The 20,608-nt window shown below is 45.3% G+C and overlaps 1 protein-coding gene across 1 annotated transcript in view; it reads right to left on the reverse strand.

Moving 5' to 3' along the window:
• Window positions 1-4,836: 4,836 nt before the first annotated feature.
• The window catches only part of FOXN3 (forkhead box N3), a 225,763-nt gene continuing 209,991 nt past the window's right edge, over window positions 4,837-20,608 (reverse strand). The window contains 1 exon segment of the mRNA XM_019800403.2: window positions 4,837-11,608. Coding sequence (XP_019655962.1) covers window positions 11,068-11,608 — 541 coding nt within the window. The 3' untranslated portion in view covers window positions 4,837-11,067.

Consider the following 20,608-nt stretch of genomic DNA (forward strand, 5'->3'; position numbering starts at 1 on the left):
CTGGAACAGCGGACCACATCCAGGGAGGTGGCATTTAAGAGAGATAAATACAAAGTCCTGCACTTTGATCCCAAATGATTATCTGGAGAAGGACACCAACGGCTGGGATTTATTTGTTTTAGTTAACAGCAAGTTCAGTCTGAATCAGTGGCGCCATGAGTCTTCTGACAATAAAATTCAGTCTTTGGTTTCCTGACTAGAAACGGAAGCTCTAGAATGGAAGGGGTGATACTTCCTCCTGCTCAAACCTACCTGGACTTCTGTTTTCAGCTCTCAGTTTCAATCACAAACTGCAACATGTCCCTAAGAGGGAAAGAGTAGGCAGAACTTGAAGATGTTTATTCTGGAAAAGACTTAGGGAGGAAATTATTGTTTCCACACGCAGAAATGGCTGCCATGTGTAAGAAGACTTAGGTCTGCATTTTTGTGGACTTTCAGGCTAGTTCAAGGATCTTCCGGTGAAAGTTTTAGAGTGAGATTTTTGTTTCAGTAGGAGGACAGCTAGAGGGTCTGAAGATGAAAGGGTCACCTGAGTTCAGGGGATGGGGTTGGTCACCTTGGCACCACTTACTGGCTAATCGGGAACATGGTACAAGAGTCCATGTATCTGATTTCCTTTTCTTTTGAACTGTTGGGTAGTTGGTTATAGATGATTGAGAAAAGAGAAAATAAATGACCAGAAAATTATGAAGAAGTCTTAAAAATTACTTTGCTAGTAATTAAATGACAATTCAAACAGTAATAACGGAGATTTATTTACCTGTTGGCAAAAATTGAGGAGAAAAAGAAATTCCAATACTGGTGAGGGTGCGGTGTTTTCATTCGCTGCTGTTCGCACTGATGTCTGAAGACCTGTAACATTGCTAACACTTCTGTCCCAACGGTCCAACAGGCTAGCGAACAGAAGACAAGTTGAGAACATGCAAATGGCCACATGCCCGAAGATATTCATTGTGGTATTACTTGTCGTAGAGAGAAAGTCTAAGCAATGTAAGCCAGGAAAGGGAAGAGTTGAAGATGATAGGCATTCGCTCAGGAGAATGTTAGGTATCATTTAAAAAGTCATTTTCAGGGGCGCCTGGGTGGCTCAGCCATTAAGCGTCTGCCTTCGGCTCAGGGTGTGATCCCAGGGTCCTGGGATGGAGCCCCGCATCAGGCTCCCTGCTCTGCTGGAAGCCTGCTTCTTCCTCTCCCACTCCCCCTGCTTGTGTTCCCTGTCTCCCTGTCTCTCTCTCTGTCAAATAAATAAAATCTTTAAAAAAATAAATAAATAAAGTCATTTTCACGGGAGCTATAGGGAAAATGCAGAGGACGTAACATTACGTGTGCGCCCGTGGGGGATGGCCACCTACAAAATTCCACAGGCGTGATGATGATAATTGCATGCCAGACAGCTGGGTATGACAAAAGATAAGGACAATTTCCTCCCTTGAGTCCAGCTTTGCCACTGGCGAGCTGTGTCATCTTGGGCAAATCCCTTACTTTTTCTGTGCCCCAGCCGCCAAGTCAGTAAGACAGGGAGCGTGGACTCAGTGGGGTCTCAGGTCCCTTCCAGTTTTACGACGTGAACAGAACGGACCTAGTTCATCAAGAAACTGCATCCCAGGGGGATTAAGAAATCAGCCACGGTCTTGCTCTCGGACTTACCCCGTCACTCCAATTCTACATTCCGCATTTTTAGAAATCCGTTTTGAAATGAAGAGCAGATGAGATAAAACAGAATTCCTTGATCTTTCTCAAATAAATTGCTGCGTTTTGAAGGAAATTCAGCCATATGCTCCCTGAGTACTTTAGTGTGAAGCAGGCCAACAGTTCTCGAGTCATTAGGACACTTTCTTCAAACACGCCCAAGAACGATTGCAAATCGAGATGCCCGCTGCCAGGACATTACTGAAATGAGCTGTCCTGGGGAGGTTTATTCACACAAAACAAAGGGCAGGGTGGACATTTAATAAACTGGATTATTCACTTCTATCTGAGTCTTTTAAAAAAATTGTCTTTCCCCAGTTCCTTGGTTTTGTATCCCAATCAATGGAAAAATGGTCACTATGTTTATACATAACACAGGGCCTTGTCATTCGTAGGGCGACAGACATGAGACAGAGAAGCAGGGCGACACACATGAGCTTTCAACACAAACAAAAGCCTCCTCGTCATGCCCAGACTCCCTCTGAAATTGCCCTCATCTGTTCAGAACTTTCTGGAAGGGTGGTGATTTCTGAGTTCAGACACTTCATCAGGCAGAGCGGTCAAGAGGAGAGACCAGAGGAGAAACGCCACTAGCACAACACCTACACACAGAAGGGTCCTCGGGGTCCCTGAAGTAGCCGGGGAGAACTTCACTGCTCTGAGGAGTAAACTTTACAGACACTGTTGTCCGATCTTCTCGGAAAAGAACCCATTTTCAATGGTCGGGGAAGAAATTTTAAATTGCAGGGACAGCCCACAACTAGATTACCTAAAAATGAGAGGGGAGCTTGTGTATTATTTAGATATGGAAATAACACATCTATCCAGCGAATCATTACGTCTTCAAGGCAGCGTCTAGAATCTCGTAGTGAGGCTCGAGGAACCCTTAAGACACGCAGCTCCCCAGCCACGAGCACAGCACCGCCTGGCAAACGCTGCAGTTAAAAACAGGGCAGGAAGGAAAGAAAGTCACTTCCAAGTGTGAGTTTTATTAGAACCTGGGAGTTCTTCTTTCTCTGCATTTATATCGATGCTTTTAATAAAATGAAGACACTGATCGTCCTCTGTTGACCTCTTTTCAGGGAAGGAATTGGGGTGTGAACTGGAGGGAGGAGGGGGCAGCCGGGTACCATCTTGGGGGCACAGAACCCAGCTGGGGAGGCACGTGAATACACGGTAAGGAAGTGAACCCACATAGAAGCAGCTTAGAGACGCATCTGAGTGCTGTCCTTTCAAATCAGTCACCTGGCAACACTCTGAACTTGTTCCTGTAAGATTGCCCCTGCTTAACCCTCAGGGAGCTCTGCTCCAGAAAGACGGGCCCCAGCCCCTTCAGGGTGCCATTTAAGCCTGAGCATCTGCCTTCCACGCCAACTCAGGGCTCCATTAGCTTGTAAGTCCCTTCAAGGCTGGCTCCACCTGTCACTGTCCCCCAGCCGTCACCGGGAGAGAACTGCTGCTAAATGAATGCTTCTTTTTTTTTTTTTTTTTTTTAAAGATTTTATTTATTTATTCGACAGAGATAGAGACAGCCAGCGAGAGAGGGAACACAAGCAGGGGGAATGGGAGAGGAAGAAGCAGGCTCACAGCAGAGGAGCCCTATGCGGGGCTCGATCCCACAACGCCAGGATCACGCCCTGAGCCGAAGGCAGACGCTTAACCGCTGTGCCACCCAGGCGCCCCTAAATGAATGCTTCTTGAATTAAGAAAGAGAAGGGCCTCGCGAGGGTAGCATATGAATCGTTACCCAAAATAACATGCAATACCTGATAACGATGAATTTGACTTTGGGGGCAGTTTGCTCTACTGCCGTGCTAGTATTTCAATTCTTTGCTGCTGGTCTCCTTTCTCACTCACACTGTATTGCAGCCCAGAGGCCTTGCGTTGTGGTCTTCACTGCAGGTCACAACCGACTACCTGATTTTCCTCCTTCCTCTCTTCTGTGGGATGGTCAGTATGCCCTAGGTCAGATCAGCATTTTGGAGGTGTTATCGTGTGGACAGAGCTCCCTGAGGTATTTGGATACTCGGTCTAACTGGGCGTCTCTTTTCGAGCCACCCTGAGGTTCACTTATGGAAAACCTTCAATGTGGGCTTGACCGTTACACTTGACCTTAAGCATACTCAACTTGGTCACCTACCTGATTCACCGGATTCGGCCCAAAGGACTTGCTGCTTTTCTTCCCAACCAGTTCTCCTCGAATACTGAAGGTCTGTCGTCCGGGAGGAGACACCGCAGCTTTGCAGGTGATTTCTGCACTGGGAACGGAAATGGCAGCAATGCCAACATGCGGGGTCCTGGGAGACCACTTCGAGAAGTCTTGTGGGGAGGGCTTTCTAGGACGCTCGCTGGAGTAGATATGCCCCCCCTCCACCCCCCGGCCTTGTAGTAACACCTCGACCATAGGAGTTATAGCCTGAGAACCTGTAAGACACCAGTGGATGTGGGGGCCCAGCAGGACCATGCACAGGCCAGCCCCCCCGGGGTTCCTACTGCTGCTGCTGGAATCTACAGAGCTACGTGGTAGACAGAAACGAAACCACCACAAGAGAAAACACCCTCTCTACTCCTCCAGCATGGTGCCTGGTGCGCCACGATCTATTCATTGTCTCACCACTTTTGGCCATCTAGCTCCTTGCTGGCTCTTGGGGTGTACTGCGGGGGTGACAGACTGGTGACAGATGAAATCTACAGAAGAAAGTTTAAGGGTTAGAAAAGTTATCACAAGAAACCCTTAGGACCTGGGATAGACTGGCCGGCTCCAGCCCCAAAGCAGCATTTCAGTTTACTGTTTGCCAGCTTCCAGAAGAGAGGCAGACTCTGTGTTAGCCACAAGCTCTAAGTTGTGTGGTGGGAGGCTTGCTGTCCAACGACTCTTTGGACCAGAGCGGAGACCCGCAAGTGAGCCCAGCCTCTGGCTGGGAGTTTGTGTATTTGCAAAAGGTGTGTGATTATTTTTCTTTTTTTAAACCACAAGGGATGTACGAGGATGGGTGGGTCCAGTAAGTGTGGCCGAGACCCTAAAACCGAACTGTAAAAAAACGGAACGCACACCCTAGGGCAGGTAAGAAATAGAAACGATTTTACTGCTTGGCATTTGCCTACGGAGACGCGGTGCACACAATACGACGTGGCTTTGTTCTTCAATTGATGCAACTCAGTACTTTTTATTGCAACTGGAAGACAATACATCACAGAAACTTCATGGTAGGTCTGGGGGAAAGTGTTATTTACAATAAATGATGAAATAGTTTGTCTTTGGCAATATGATTACACGTGAAGAATGCGAGATGCAAGTATGGACGCCTCCAAAGCAACACCGTCAGGTCCCTAAAGTTCGGCTGATCGCACCTGCCTCCACACGGCTCCTTTAGGAGACACCAACGCAACTGAACATCACTCTTTCTCCTGTGCGGCTCTCCCTTTCTATTCATGATATTGGCAGTTTCATACAGAAAATACAGAAAAAAAAATTGGCTTTTGAAAAATTATTACTCTAGTCAATTATCATTTGGCCACGTAGGGCTATTGGCCAGCAAAGGGCAGACGACCCTAAGCACGGATAGTAAACCTCTTGGTCTTCTGATTGCTTTATCACTGTTATTTTTGTTTTTTCTTCTGTAAAACAAAAATGAAACTCAGAAATGTTACAGAATCAGAGTATAAAAAAGTGTACAAGTGTATAATGCTTCCCAGACACACCCGGATCCTCCCCCCCACCCCACATTTCACCATGGCAGTAGTGAGTGTGAATAACACAGCATGAAACTGGTTACTGAATCAGCTATGAGCTTCGATGGCCTCGACATACATACTCAAGAAATGCTTCATGTTTAAATAACTGAAATTGTGCTAAGTTTCATCTAAAAAAAGGGGGTGGGGGTTGAGGAACTCAGGCCACAGTAATGAAAGGATGAATACAATTTGTAGGTTTGACAGGCTCACCATATCGAAGTCTGTGCGAATCCAATATGGAATATCAGTTATTTGCAAAAGGTAGGAAAGGCTGTTCTCAACTTTTGCAAATGAAATACAGTGGAAAAACACTGCTGAATATATTCCAAATAAATAGTCTTGATTTCAACGCTAACAAAACGAACAGGAAGGGTACTTGTGAGCATATCACAGTAAAGTCAGAAGTGATCTTTCACCTAGGTCTGATTTCAAAAGTAGGACAGACAGCAAAATGCAGCACCATAGACACATCGGTTTCGGCCGTTAAAAGATGGATCGTTTTGAAAATCGTATTTTCCTTCCTTAATTTTTGGTCAGTGAAGCTAGCACTTGTTTGCTGAACTGTGGAAGAATTTCAAGGTCACACGCATTATTCATGATAAAGCAACCGAGCTGACGAGTCTGTGCTTAATTCAAGAATAACCAGTAGAAGAGAGAGAAAACAAGGAGTTAGCCACCTCCGGGTGCTCTCTCGAAGGAAGAGGGGTTAACAGATGAATTCACAAAGGTAGGCGGGTCTATACAGAACACTGAATGCCATGTGTAAATCCTCATGAAACTCCAGAAACAGGAACACCACACAATGCATATACTTTGATTTACACATTCCGTTACAAAGGAAAAAAAGACACCATTACAACTTTGTAACTGTGTTAACTGCAATATAAACCAAAGTCCCGAGTTTGGCAGGTAACTAAAAGAGGGTTATCACTTAGGTTATATAGCAAAAGTGTTGATGTATATTATATATAGTAGTATAAATAATAAAAAAGTATTATTTAAATTAGATCACAGTGCTGCGTTATGTGCATAACAGTGTTTGATATAGTATTGGAGGGCTGGGACCTACGACACTAAGGATTGAACTGTCAACACTGGTAAGTCACAATCAAGAGGGGACACAGAGTTCAAATGTGTTCTTTTGGTGGCAAAAATCCTGAAGATGAAAGAAAAATACTTCTCTACAGAAACATAAAAATAAATTGCAACATCTGGGCAGCTGTGATCCACCAGAAAGAAACCGAGTCCCAACCTGAATCAAGTTTAAAGGGAAAAGAGAAGTCACATTGAATTTAACTCAATCCCATATGGAAAACCCTCCCATGTAGGTCACTTGTACAGAACTCTGATTCCTTCTCCAAAAGCCCTTCGAACGAGAGGCTAAGACCCCACATGCGTAGTGTGGGGGTCACTGAAACGTTGAGTTGGTAGCACTTGGTGCTGGGCAGTCCCAGTGGGTCCCAGGACTGAGCTGGGCACAAAAACCATCTGGACGGTTTTCACTCTACAGGGCTGCCAGCCTGAAGTTGTCCCTAGGGCAGGAACGCCATTCAGTGCAACGGCAGCCTCTAGAATGCCCTGTGGTAGCTACTGCAGCACCCAGCAAGGACCAGACACGCTGAAAGCCTCTCCGAGAAAAATCAGCTCTTGGGAAAGCCTCTGACACATCCCTTCTTGAAGACTCAGCCCCAAGACTGAAACCTGCCGCAGTCGTCTTGGCCATCTCAATCCGCCACCTAGACGTGGGTTTGGTTCATCTGAGTTTCAAATAGACAGCTTTATTTACCAAAGAACTCTTAAACGTATATTGATTAGAGAGGGAAGGGAAGTAGGAGCTTATGGTATATAATAAGGCTGGGAAAAATCTATGATGCGGACCCTTTCCACGCAGTACTAAAGATTAAAGACAATTAGAGTAGCATAAAAATAACTGTCTATGTGTATATCATTTAAGAAAAAAGAGCTACAGTCTCTTTCTCTTAAATGTGTCCGAGGGCCAACAGCAAGTAATTGTAGATGTCATGGTGCTGATGTGTTCATGGTTGTTCTCCAAAGCATCTTTAAATATTGCTATAATTCCCCGTCTCCCCCTCCCCCCGCCCCATGTGAGTACGTGAGATACTGGAATGACACATGAAAACGCCACTTCTCCCAGCAGGAGAAATGAAAGCAAAAACACCACACCCCTTGAACGGTGCTCAGGCGATCTGTCAGACTCATGAATACATATGCTAGTTTGGAAGCTAAAAGAACACCTGACGTTTGGGAAGTAATTCCAAGACTAAAGTGAATTACATTGGAGCAAAATATTCTTTCACAAATAGGCTTGTGCTTAAATCCTCTACTGCTCTTGGAGGAGGGAGTGAGAGAGGGTGCCTCCGCCCCTTGGCTCGGCAAGGACACGGACAACCTCATTCTGCAATGAATTCACTACAAACGGCCACATACACATCGATACTTTTTTTTTTTCCTCAACAATCAAAATACAAAGTTAAACATAATTGAGCCATTGTTTTGGTTATGCATAATGTGTATGCCTCCAAAAACAGAAGAAAAATAGAAAAAAGTACCCTCACTAAAGATTCCCCTGGAAGTCACCCAGCAGCTCCTGCACAGGCGCTGAGGGAGACTCAGGAAAATAACACTTAGAAAGCTGCCCGATGAGGTATTTATGCAAAAAGAGTGGTTCTGGAGTTAAGAACGCACTTTTATAAGATATTTATCTATTTCTCAAAGAGATCAGAAAAGTAAATCACACACATTGCATTTTATTATTTTCTAAAAGAGGCCTTTGCTCCTTTAGAAAAATGAAATGAGGGGAGACAGCCCACTGTGGGGGTTTTGACTGGAAGAAGTCCCCACCAGAAACAGTCCTGGATGTCCGCCTCTGCCTTTTGGGAGGGAAGTCTGAACTTTACCCTGGGGAGGGGGGTGGGGGGGCCGAAGGGGTGTCTTCCGGGCTTGGTCAGGTGACAACATACATCAAAGCGTTGCTCAGGCTCCGGAGCTGAGATACTTGGGCGGATGGAGGGAACGGAGCACTTCAGTGATAACATCCTTTCCCATCTACGCCCAGAACAAACAGGCTGGAAGTATTCAGGTTCAGGTCCTGAACTTGACCTGTCATATGGGCGTAGACTTTTTTTTTTCCCCCAGGTTCTCTTATCAGCAACCCAGAGGAAGCAAAGCGCAGGGTCTGCGCCAGTTCATTCCCTCTGTCCTGGCTGCCACCAGCCGCTGGGCTCCACGATGGCCCGCGACCGTCCTGTCTTTAAAGATCACCGTCTCCCCACTGCCCTCGCTCTCCCTCACCACCACATCCTGGGCCCCGGTAGTGGGTGTTCCTGTTTGTGTTTTAAAATTCCCCTCCGTGTGGGTGGAAAATCATATTCTTTCAGAGATTGCTCTCTGGATCTCCCAAGATAATTTCTTTGAGGCAAAGATAACAGAGTTTCTGGTCTGCGTGACATCGTCCGGTTGTCTAAATTCGGCTCTCATCATCTAGGTGGGCTTAATTCCAGGTTGGTTCCTGTGCTCAGGTGGCAGAGGTGGCCGGCCCCTCCTTCCCACTGTGAGATGGCGTCACAGGAAAACCGTCTGGGGCTGGTCCTTCCAACACCCATGTCACTTCCTCCTTCACGTGTACCCTAACTCACACCCTCATCCAATAAGGCCCATTAGCGTGCTTCCCCTTCTTCTGGCGAATTTGCATAATTATTCACTGCCTTTTTGCTAGAACCAAATCACGGTAATGGTTTTCTCAAGTCAGCGTCCCATAATTCTCTTGATTCTATCAGACACACTCACTACTAAGTTTGCCCTCAAATTATTGCGTCATGATAAACATGTACAGACAAAGAGAAAGGACACACTTTTCAACAGAGAACCAGGGGGTCGGGGGCTGAAGTGCAGACAAGGCAGTACAGAGCTCCACCATCCAGGCCCTACCAGAACATGAAGATATTTTATATTGCAGAGTAAGATTCCCCAACAGTCAGAATTTGTCCCTGAAGAAGGTTAAACCTTAAACACCTGCTTCAAAAAACCAAAACAAAATAATTGGGAAAAAAAAAAACAACAGAAAAAAAGAAAGAAAGGAAAAAAAAAAAAAAGAGAAAACCAAAAGAAACTCTAAGCCTAAGGGCTTAAAAATTAGAGGCATAGCCTTTTCTCTATTTTCTATATTTATATGAAAATAATTCATGCTTCATGCTAAATACATTATTTACCTTACAAGAACTTTGTTATTTTTGAATAAAAAAAAGTTTGTGTTTTGTGATTTTTTTCTTTTTTTTTCTTTTCTTTTTTCAAAGGAATCCATGCATTGTGGATCAGAAATTTCTGCTGGCTACACTGGCTGAATGTGGAAATCACTGATTTTGCAAAGATGAGTCCTGACTGACATTAATTGCAAACTCCATTTTGAGGGCGGTATAGGAGTTTTTTGTTTTGTTTTTGCCATGTTTTCACTTTGTTTGTCCATCAATGTGCCTTTAATCTTTGAAAAATACACCACAATACTAATGGCAGGTTCTGTAGCTTTTCATTTTTTCACTAGAATCAAATAGTTTTGACAGACAGACAAAGATCTGTACCATTATTTTCTTCCTTAACAGCGATTGTAATTTCCTGGAGTTGATTTTCACTTGGGCAGTTAAGAAGACATAGCTTATTTTCTGCATCAGTTCTCTCTCTCTCTCTCTCTCTCTCTCTCTCTCTCTCTCTCCTGTGTGTGTGTGTGTGTGTGTGTGTGTGTGTGTGTGTGTGTGTGTGTGTGTGTGCAGGGCCAACCTTCAGGCTTATGGCTTGTGGAACATTCTCTTAATTTAATACAGAACAAAATTCAATGATGAGCAACATCACTAAAAACTGACCCAGTTTCTTCTCATGATGAGTCACTGACACCTGGTGTAAGAGGAGTGGTCCAGCGTGTCCATCTTCTAAGATGCTACTGGGCTTCACAGAGAAGAAGCACAAAGGACTGGAGACAGCCCCGCTCTGTCCACCCGCCCCTGCACACTTCATGGCAATGAAACCCACGGCAAGGCCAAGGGTTCTCCTGGTGCAGTTGGACGCCCAGCGCTACGAGCCTGGGTCTGCTCCCAGGGGACCAGGATTCTTCTTTGTCCCAGTCGCCTTACACCCATTCACTCAGCGACCCCAACTGGGTGTGGCCACCCTGACCTTTTAAACCTAAGGGTTGGGCCTGATCGATGATTACTTTGCCCACTTTGTGCCTTCTAGGTGCCGAATGTGTGTTCCCGTGGCTTGATCGTTGGCATCCCTGCGGATTCAGCCACGTGTTTCTGAGACAAAAGCTGGAGGAAGCAATGGTAATTTTGGCTTTTTCGGTTTTGTCTTCAGATAATGAAAAGCTTTTGTAAAACAGCTGAGTGTCAATATGAGTTCTATGGCTTCAATCTCCTTTAAAAATAAAATTCTTAAGGGTCCAAAACAAAGAAGGGGCAAATTAAAAAAAAAAAAGAAGGAAAAGAAAAGAAACCAAACCCAAAAAAAAAAAAAAAGAAAAAAAAGAAAAAGAAAAAAAATACTAAATTGCTGATATTGCCACAAATCATTAGAAATCTCCTGACATGCTAAAACCAAATGGCCGAAAGTCCAAAACAAATCAGTGACTTGTTTTTAATTTTTTGTGGTTTCCTTTTGCTCTTTCTGCCCCTTTGCCGTCCGATTGGTGATGTTATTCAAACAGGACCGAATCCCTGCCAAGTGCAGGAGTGAGCCCGCCGCCTCTTTCATCTCCTCGTCGTCACTCTCGGGGGGCTTCTCCGTGCGTCTCTTTTTGAGGGGCAGCGTGTCGCTGGGCACCTTCCGGGCCTTGGCGAAGTGCTGGCGCTTCTTGTGCTGGGCCGCGTAGCCGCTGTCCCCCAGGGCCTCCTTGGCCTCCTTGGGGCTGTGTTTGCGGTCGTCCTCCTCCGGCTCGCTGTGGCTCTCGTGGCTCTGGAAGCTGCCCTCGCTGCCCTCCTGGCTCCCCTTGGTGGCGAACTCGTAGTGGTCGTCGGCCGAGGAGGAGGAGAGCGAGTCGCTGGCCGGCGAGGTGCTCCTGGCGTTGGAGGACTTGGCGCTGCTGTAGTTGTGGTCCTCCTTGGGGTCGCCGCTGACCACCGGGGAGCCGCACGACGGCTCGCTCTCAGTCCGTAGCCGGCAGCCGCCCAGGCCGTTCCTGCGGACGGGGCGGCGGGGAAGGGACACAGAGAGGACACAGGTTAGCCCCCGTGGTCACGCGCGCCCCCTTGACCCGCAGCCCGGCGCTCCACCTGCCTGGGGCCCACAGGCGGCCCTGCTCTGCAGACAGCGTCCCAGGTCCTGACCCCTGTCTTTGCTCATCCTCCCTCGCTCGCGTTTTCACTCCATCTGGGCATCTTCCGCAGTGACAGCAGTGGGAGGTTGTCTCTTAAACTAGAAAGAGCAAGCCGCGCTTGGTGTCGCACGCCCGCCAACCCCGGGGAGGGGGCCCCAGCAGGCGACGCTGGCTGGGTACTTTGAGGGGGACGAGCCCGCTCTCTTCCAGAGCTGCTGCGATATTAGGAGCCTTTTGTCAGGAGACGAAACCCAGGGCTCAGCCGAAAGGGATGCCTGCCGTGTGGTGACACAATTCCCTCGCGCCTTCCCTGCCTCCCTCGTTCATCTGCAAATATCGACTGAACACCTCATATAAATGCAGGGCCTTAGGAAGGGTCCCGAGGAGGCATCGCGGTGGAATCAGACACAGACACTGTCGCAAAGACGCTTGCAGTTGAACAGAGAAGCAAGTCGTGGCTACATCACAGGTGAGAGAGCAGTAAGCTACCACCTACTGACCTACCACGTGCCGGATGCCACGCGCCACCTGCAAGGACGGTTGTATTGGACTCTCTAAAGCGGGTATAGATACCTCTATTTTAGTGACGTCGGAAGAAGGGTCTGGAAAGCCACACAGCTAATATGTAGCAGAGATGGGATGAAGACCAAAGTCTGATTCTCAAGGTGGGCTGTTTTTCTTTTTTCTTTTTTTTTTTTTTAAAGATTTTATTTATTTGACAGAGAGAGAGAGAGAGAGAGAGCCAGCGAGAGAGGGAACACAGCAGGGGGAGGGGGAAAGGAAGAAGCAGGCTCCCAGCGGAGAAGCCTGATGTGGGGCTCGATCCTAGGATCTTGGGATCACGCCCTGAGCCGAAGGCAGACGCTTAACGACTGAGCCACCCAGGCGCCCCAAGGTGGGCTGTTTTTCTGATTTCCTTACAGCTAGGTCCCTTCCATACACTCCCATCAGGACCCGACAGCACTTAGCCCAACATGGATTATTATCTCCTGTCTTTACATCTGAGTGATGAACAGAATTCCCTGCGCTTCCATGCTAGCAAAGAGAAGGGTAACTGCACCCACTTCGTTGTGGGGCTAAGAATGGGAGGGAATGCCCATCCACGGGGACCAGTGCCTGGCCTAAGGGTGGGGACTGTGATGTTCATTCCTGCTTAGGCCACACATTTCCCAGGGTGGGCACTGATTCTGAATGGACGGCAGCTGTATTTCTGATAGTGCCCAGGACACACCAGGTGTTTAGAAGAGGCGCTGATCAGAGATGAATACACACAGGAAGAAAGGGTTACTTCCAGCTGGAGGGGACGGATGGAGGGCAAGAAAAAGGCCTGTGGAAGACATGGCATCTGACCTTGGACTTGAGGACTGAAGGTTTTGGGCAGACAGGAGAGGTGTTGTGTTGTACCATGCTGGCCCCGTGTCCTGGAAGCCCATTCACCCGATGATACACTTCTAGGAGGTCTGGGGCACATGGGCACGCTTTTCCTTCCGTCTTTCCTACACACCCCCAGCTGTACACACTCCTACCACGTTCCCTCCACAGAGAGCACTTGCCACCATCTTTTCGAGCTGTGCGATGCCTTTTTCAGTGTCTGTGTGCTTCCCATTGGAGTGTTAGCTCCACAAGACAGGGCCCAGTCATGCCATGTCCCCTGGCGCCAGGCGCACAAGACACACTGAGCGAGTGTGGGAGCAGATGGAACTGTGTGGCAGAGCGCGTGAGGCATGGGAAGATACTGGGGGTCTCCCCCAGTGTGCCTTACTGGGACACTCCCCGAACATACGGCACCTGTAGAAAGCCTACGGGGTTGGGCCCAGCAAGACCCTGGTGCAGCCCAGGGAGAAAGTAAAAGGGGACGAGAGTCCTTGGTGTCTATGGCGTGGCAGCGAGTGAACCCAAGGAGTATCCCTCCTGGTGCTCCAGGGCCTGCGGTGGGTGCTCTGCTAAATATGAGTGCGGGTGAGAAATCCCAGTGCAACGTGCGCCCGCAAAGTACGAGAGGGCCATTATCCAAGCTCAACCTTTGCTACATGCCTGGGGATCATCAACATCAACCCCAGCAACGACAATGCTGCACCATGACAATTCATTTGCCCAATGGAGTCCTAGTGGTCTCCAGAAGGGCCCAGACTGCGTCCTGTACTCTGTAATCCCGAATCCATACCACCTCTGCCCAGCCCTTCTAGAAAGAGCCTGGCTCTCAAGACAGACAGCCTTCTGTTCACAGTCCAGTCTTGCTTATTAGTGACCTGCAGTGGGCTCATCTCCCTTACAGGGCAGGGTGATGACGCAATGAGAAGTTCTAAGCGCAGACGATGGTTCTTAGCAGTGCTTGAGAATTCTGCCTTGGTTTCCTCTGTTGTCATCAGACGGCTCACCGCTGCTTCCTGCTGCTGTGACATGTTTACCTGAGCACTCTTATTTTCTTTCTGTTCTGGGTCAGGCGGCTTATGGGGACACGGCAAAAAGGAAGAGGAAAGAGGACCGGAGAGAGGAATTCCTCATGGGCTTGCCTGTAAACACAGCCCCTGAGCTTTGCGGAATGGCCCCCGCAATATCTGTTTTCTGCAGACTTCTTGTTTCTTGGCTCTGTCTTGGCGGGGTAGAAGTGGCTAGGAAAGGATTACTTTGAGGTGTTTCCAAATATGAAACTCGATAAATGTAACTAATTGCAGAGGCAGCTATTAATAGTTGTTAAACAAAGAAATTGAAAGTCTCGGATAATGGTTCTCTTGATCTTTGTTGTTTGAGGTAACTGCTGTAAAATCCAAAATAATTAGTCTACTGAGCTAGCATAAGACAGTCTCAGAGTGGAGCCCGCGACACTTGCATAAGTAAACTGGGCTACGGCTGGCTTTTAGAAAATCAATTTAGTTCTGAATCCGCATTTGTTAACAACATGGGGCTTATAATTCACTTCACTACCACAGTTCGGCAGGACAGGATACCTCGGAACATACAGAGAAAGAGAGGGGAGAGGGGCAGAGAATCATGGGAGCAAGAGCATGGAATAAAGCAAGTACTGCCAAAAGCAAATTCTTAGTGAATCTAGGTGAAAGGCATATGGTGTTCATCATGCATTTCTTTCTTCCTTCCCATGGGTTAAGACATTTTTTTGAGTAAAAAGTTTGGAGTAGGCGGTGGGAGATATATGCTAGAATGACAGCAATGACAGAACATTCTAGTTCCAGACTATTACAAGAGGAAAGGTTCTGGGCCTGAGAACTTGCCTTTCTTACAGGAGATAAACAAGCATGAGAGAAGTACTAAAGACACACTACAGTCAGATGGAGAATAGAAGAGAAAGTCACTTCTACAGCCCATGAATTTAATGTTCTCTTGGGCGAGGTCTCTGGTACCACCTGGAATGACACTGCACGCCTACAGTGACTCCATAATCCACGCGCTGGAACACGGGCCTAACTCAACCAACCGTTTTGCAGATTAAACAGAAACTAAGTAAGTCCTGTGACTGGTCCACGGGGCCCCAGCTAGTTCTCAAAGAAAGCTCAAGCAGGAATTTGAAATATCTTTCTGTCTCTCTCGGGTAAGGAAACCAATACACCCATTGACCATATTTCTGGATAAAAACAGGTATACAGACGTTAAGTTCAGGGAGCAGGAATTAAAATATAAATGTATCTCTCTCAGCAGATAAAATTAACTTTCCCTGAGACTGTAACACGGGTGCATATCCATAAATTACACACAAACTCAGCAGGGAGTGACAAGCATCTTCAATCATGAATAACTTGATGCGATGTTGTTCGTGGCGGTACAAACCAGCTGTACGGGCTTGGTGTTAAACCCTCCAGCTGCCAGGGGTCGTCATTAGGGGACGCCACACACTTAGAAGAAGGAACTAGTCATCCCGAACATGTTGGAAGGTAAGTATCTAGCCACCTCTTCAAAAATCATTCATTGAAATGAACATGTGATACATGAGAAACACCTGCCATTTTTCAGATGTAGCTGAACTTACAGGAACACCACTCACAGCGATCATGTTAATCTCAAAAACCTGGTATTCATTCTCCTGTCAAACTGATGGGAAATAGCAAACATAAAAGGTGAGAAATCACATTAGTTCAGGCCGAGAATGAGCAACACTTGCAACTAACAAGTCCAAGTACAGCTTCTAACGAGACATGGCCATTTTGCGGTCTCCTCTCTAGGTTCATTATTGGTCTAACCACAAGTATCACCTCCACCTTGCACCTGGGCCCAAGGGTTTTCTCTGGAACTGATGGATTTAAACCTGGAGACTATCATTCAGGGTGAAGTTGTCCTCAAGGGACGGACTTGAGAACTCTGGACTTTGGTCAAGCAAGCAGTTAATGGGATTGTGAACCAGGGTTGGAGCTGGAGCTGGTGCAGCGCTTCTGTCTAAAACCAAACACGGGTAGAAAGACACGGAAGAGAAGAGATGGCCTGGGGCTTTCACTTTCAGTTGGGAGGCAGAGAAAACATCTGGAAGGCACTCTTCCGACTATTACACAAAAGATCCTGGACGAAGTACAGCGACACGGTTTTAAGTCACTGCTGGTTTCACTGGGAAATAAGGGGACTCTTAGAAACCCATGCAAACACACGTGTACCAAGAGAATGTTGCACATACACAAACACAAAGTTAAAAAATAAAGGGACAAAATCTGAAATGCGAGCAGTAGACAACCAAGAAAGCCAGGGTTTCCCCAGAGCAGATGCCTGCTCTAGCACTGGGACAAGGGACCGAACTTATCGTGATGGGGACAGAGTGGCAGAAGATTGATTCTGGCAGCTCCTGTGGCTCCTTGAAAGGGATTAAGGTGGTCTCAGGTGTACCGGTCCCTAGGTACCCAGCATAAGTTCGGAAAGCAAATCCTCCCTTAAAGAACACACCTGAATTCAGCCATCAGGATTCCCACATACTAAGGTTAAGCAAATACTCAAGTAGAAAGCTCATAACCTCAAATAACCAAACATACCAGCAAGCAGGCCACTGGGAATGTATAAATGTAAAAATGTCAAGTAAATGAAAAAGCTAAGACGTCTGAATGAGGATACTCTCAATAAGGTCCTAGGGAAAAGGAACTTGTCCATCACAGGCAGACAATGGGGATAAAAGCCAGCCTTAACCTCTGCTCCAGATGGGATGCAAAATAAGAAAAACCTCCCCTGAGATTTTTTTTTTTTAAGATTTTATTTATTTGACAGAGATAGAGACAGCCAGCGAGAGAGGGAACACAAGCAGGGGGAGTGGGAGAGGAAGAAGCAGGCTCATAGCGGAGGAGCCTGATGTGGGGCTCGATCCCATAACGCCGGGATCATGCCCTGAGCCGAAGGCAGACGCTTAACCACTGTGCCACCCACGCGTCCCCCCCTGCCAGATTTTTTAACCACAAACCTTGAGTCTTGTGGCTATGAGGCCAGAATTCTGTGTGGACCCAGAGACCTCGAACTAACTTTAAAGTGCCCAGTGGTGCCTACTAGAAGAAAATACAAACCCTTTCTGGAAGAACATTCTTTAATCTCAGGCCACGAAGAATTCCCACAGATAAGACTTCAAAGAACACAGGTTCATAATAAAAAAAAAAATAATTAAACACAAAAGAAATAAGCCACCATAAGTCAAAGACAACAGAAAAAACCAACTATAGAATCTGAACTGTAAAGCTGGCAAATATTGAAGTAAGTAGGTGCATGATGTCAAGCATGTGCACAGAAATAAAAGAGGGAATTGAAAAGTATCAAAAAGGAAGAACAGATTATGAAATCCAAGTAGACAGATTTTGGAAAGCATCAGATTTGCTTGAGATGAAGAAAGTATAATCCCTGAAATTAACCTCAATGAAGCTGAAAGAAAAATTAGTAAAAAAAAGAGCAGTGAATTGGAAGATGGATCTGAAGAGACTATAGTTTCTGTAAACAGAAATATGGAAGAAGACTGGGCAATATAGAATACGTAAGAAGACCCAATGTAAATCCAACTGGAGTTTCCGAATGAAACAGAACATGGGGGAGAACCCAACACCTGAGGAGAAAATGGGCTGAGAACTTTCTCATTTTGATGAATGGTACCAATCTTCAGATTCAACCGACAAATCCCACAGAAGATAAATAAAAAGAAATGCGTATCTGGACACATCACAGTCGAACCGCAGATATTAAAAAAAAAAAAAAGAGAGAAGATTGAAAAGTAGCAGATCACCTGAAGAGGAGCATCGGTGGGGAGCCCGGGCGGCTCAGTCAGCTGAGCGTCTGGCTCTTGATCTCGGCTCAGGCTGTGATCGCAGGGTCCTGGGATCAAGCCCTGCAGTGGGACTGAGCCCTGGAAGCCGGCTCTGTGCTCAGCGGGGAGTCTGCTCCTTGGATTTTCTCTCTCCCTCTGTCCCTCCCCCAACGCATGTGCTCTCTATCTCTTTGTAAAATAATAAAAATAAATAATCTTTAAAAAAAAATAAAGAGGAGTATCAGTTAAGATAAAACAAGCAAAACAGATGAGTGGAAAAATATTCTCAAAGTGAGAGAGGAAGGAAAAAACAGTGAAACTAGAACTGTCTACAGAGTAACACTATCTTCTAAGAGTGAGGCAAAATAAATATGTTTTCAGACAAGAAGTCGTTAGGGCTTTAACTAAAAGCAGATACTCACTATAAGGAACTTTTTAAGAATTTATTTCAGGAAAAAAGGAAAATGATTCAAAAAGAAAGGTCTGAGATGCGAGAAGAAATGATAAGCAAAGAAAATGTAATCGAGTATTGACTGAACAGCACAATGACGATAACGACTAAGTGACTTAAAAAAAAAAAACAAAAAAAAAAAAACTGAAATAGAACCAAAGTACCAGACAAATGAAACACATCATTTGGGAGGCAGAGAGAATAGCAGTTAAAGCATTCCAAGGGCCTTGTATTGATCAGGAGGTTAAAAGTATTGATTAACTTTAAACATTTTAAAATATTCATGTTCCAAGTTCTGGGATCAACACTAAAAGTAGAGAAACAAAATGTGTAACTTCTAAACCATTAGAAGGAAAAAAAATGAGGAATGGGAGACTCTTGATCAATTTAAAATAATGCAAGAAAGGCAAAAGAATCTGGAAATAGCAGGGCAAACAAATATAAAATAAAATGGTAGAAATAAATCCAAGTATGTTATTAAAAAGGGGCGAAAAATCTTCACTGAACAGTAAAGATCATTAACACAGATTAAAAAAAAAAAAAGCTTTTTGTTTCCAAGAGAAAAACCTGAAACAAAACGACAAAAAAAGGTTAAAAGTAAAAGGATGGAAAACCTTGTCTCATGCCACGCTGGTGTAGCTATATTAAAACCAGAGAAGACAGATTTTTAAGGCAAAAATCATTACTACAGATAAAGAGAGTCATTAAACATTCATAAAGGTTCAATTCACCAGGAAGATACAACAGTTCTAGACACGGATACCTCCACTAAGACAGCTTCAAAATACATACACCCCAAATTGAAAGAGCTACAAGGAGAAACGGTCAAATCCACATTGTAATGGGAGATTTTAATACATCATTCTCAGTATTCACCTTATCAAGTGTGCGTGTGCTCTCTCTCTCTCTCTCTCTCTCTCTCTCACACACACACACACACACACACACACACACACACACACAGGGTTAGTATGCAGACTTGATCTAATGGACATATACAGGACATGTGTTAGTAACGAAGGCGGCATATTATTTTGAAGCACACAGAGAATATTTATAAAAACCAACATACACTAGACCATAGAGCAAGTCTCCCCAAATTTCAAAGAAGCAGTATCTTACAGATCAACCCCCTGACCACAGGGCTGGGAGGTTAAGAATCAGTGTTGAAGAGGTAACTAAAAACCAAAAAAAAAAAAAAAAAAGGAAACAATCACCTTCTCCTCTGTTTGAAAATTTAAAACACGCTCCTAAAAGTACCTGTGAGTCAAAGATATCAAAATGGAAATTAGAAAATACTTTACACTGTTAATGAAAATCAAAGGCATCAAACTTATGGGCTGCAACCAGGCAGTAGTTTCAAGGAAATGATAACCTTAAACTTTTATAGAAAAGGAAGTTTAAAATGAAAGTAACCAATCCAGGCAAAGAGAAAAAGAATAAACCCACAAAAAGAAAGCAAATTATAAATGAAAAAAACCCAAAACCAAAAAATAAAACTTGACTTTGAGAGGAAAACCAAAAAATTATGGTGAGATGAAGCAAAAAGAGCGATGTTAAAATGAAATAAGGAATGAAAAAGGAACATAACTACAAAGGTATTTTAAAAGATGATGGACACGTTACAAATAACATTATGCCAATATATCTGAAAACTCTGGTGAAGTGGAAACATTCCTACAGTTACCATAATGAATTCAGAAAGAAATTAAAAATAATCCATACTCTTCCTATAGTATTTCCTCCTCTTCCTCCTACCATAAAGCATAACCTAATTCTGAGTTTCAAAACTGCCTTCAAAGACCATGACTTCAGAAGACCGAAGCTGCACGGTCTTTAAAAACAAAACAAAACACAATACAATACGAAAAGACCAGTAGCGGGTACAGCATCAGGAATATAGTCAATGATATCGTGACAGTGTTGTACGGTGGCAGATGGCAGCTACGCCTGTTGTGAGCACAGCCTAATGTACAGACTTGTCCAGTCACTATGCTGTACACCTGTAACTAATGGGAAATTGTGTATTAACTCTACTTCAGTTAAAAAAAGAAAGCCCAGGGACGCCTGGCTGCCTCAATCCATAGAGAGCGTGCCTCTTGATTCTGGGGTTGTAACTCTGAGCCCCATGTTGGGTGTAGGGATTACGCAAAAATAAAGAAAGGCAAAGATTTGCCTCCTTTAAAAAAAAAAAAAAAAA

The sequence above is a fragment of the Ailuropoda melanoleuca genome, chromosome 14, assembly GCF_002007445.2.
Source record: "Ailuropoda melanoleuca isolate Jingjing chromosome 14, ASM200744v2, whole genome shotgun sequence".
Lineage (NCBI taxonomy): Eukaryota > Metazoa > Chordata > Mammalia > Carnivora > Ursidae > Ailuropoda > Ailuropoda melanoleuca.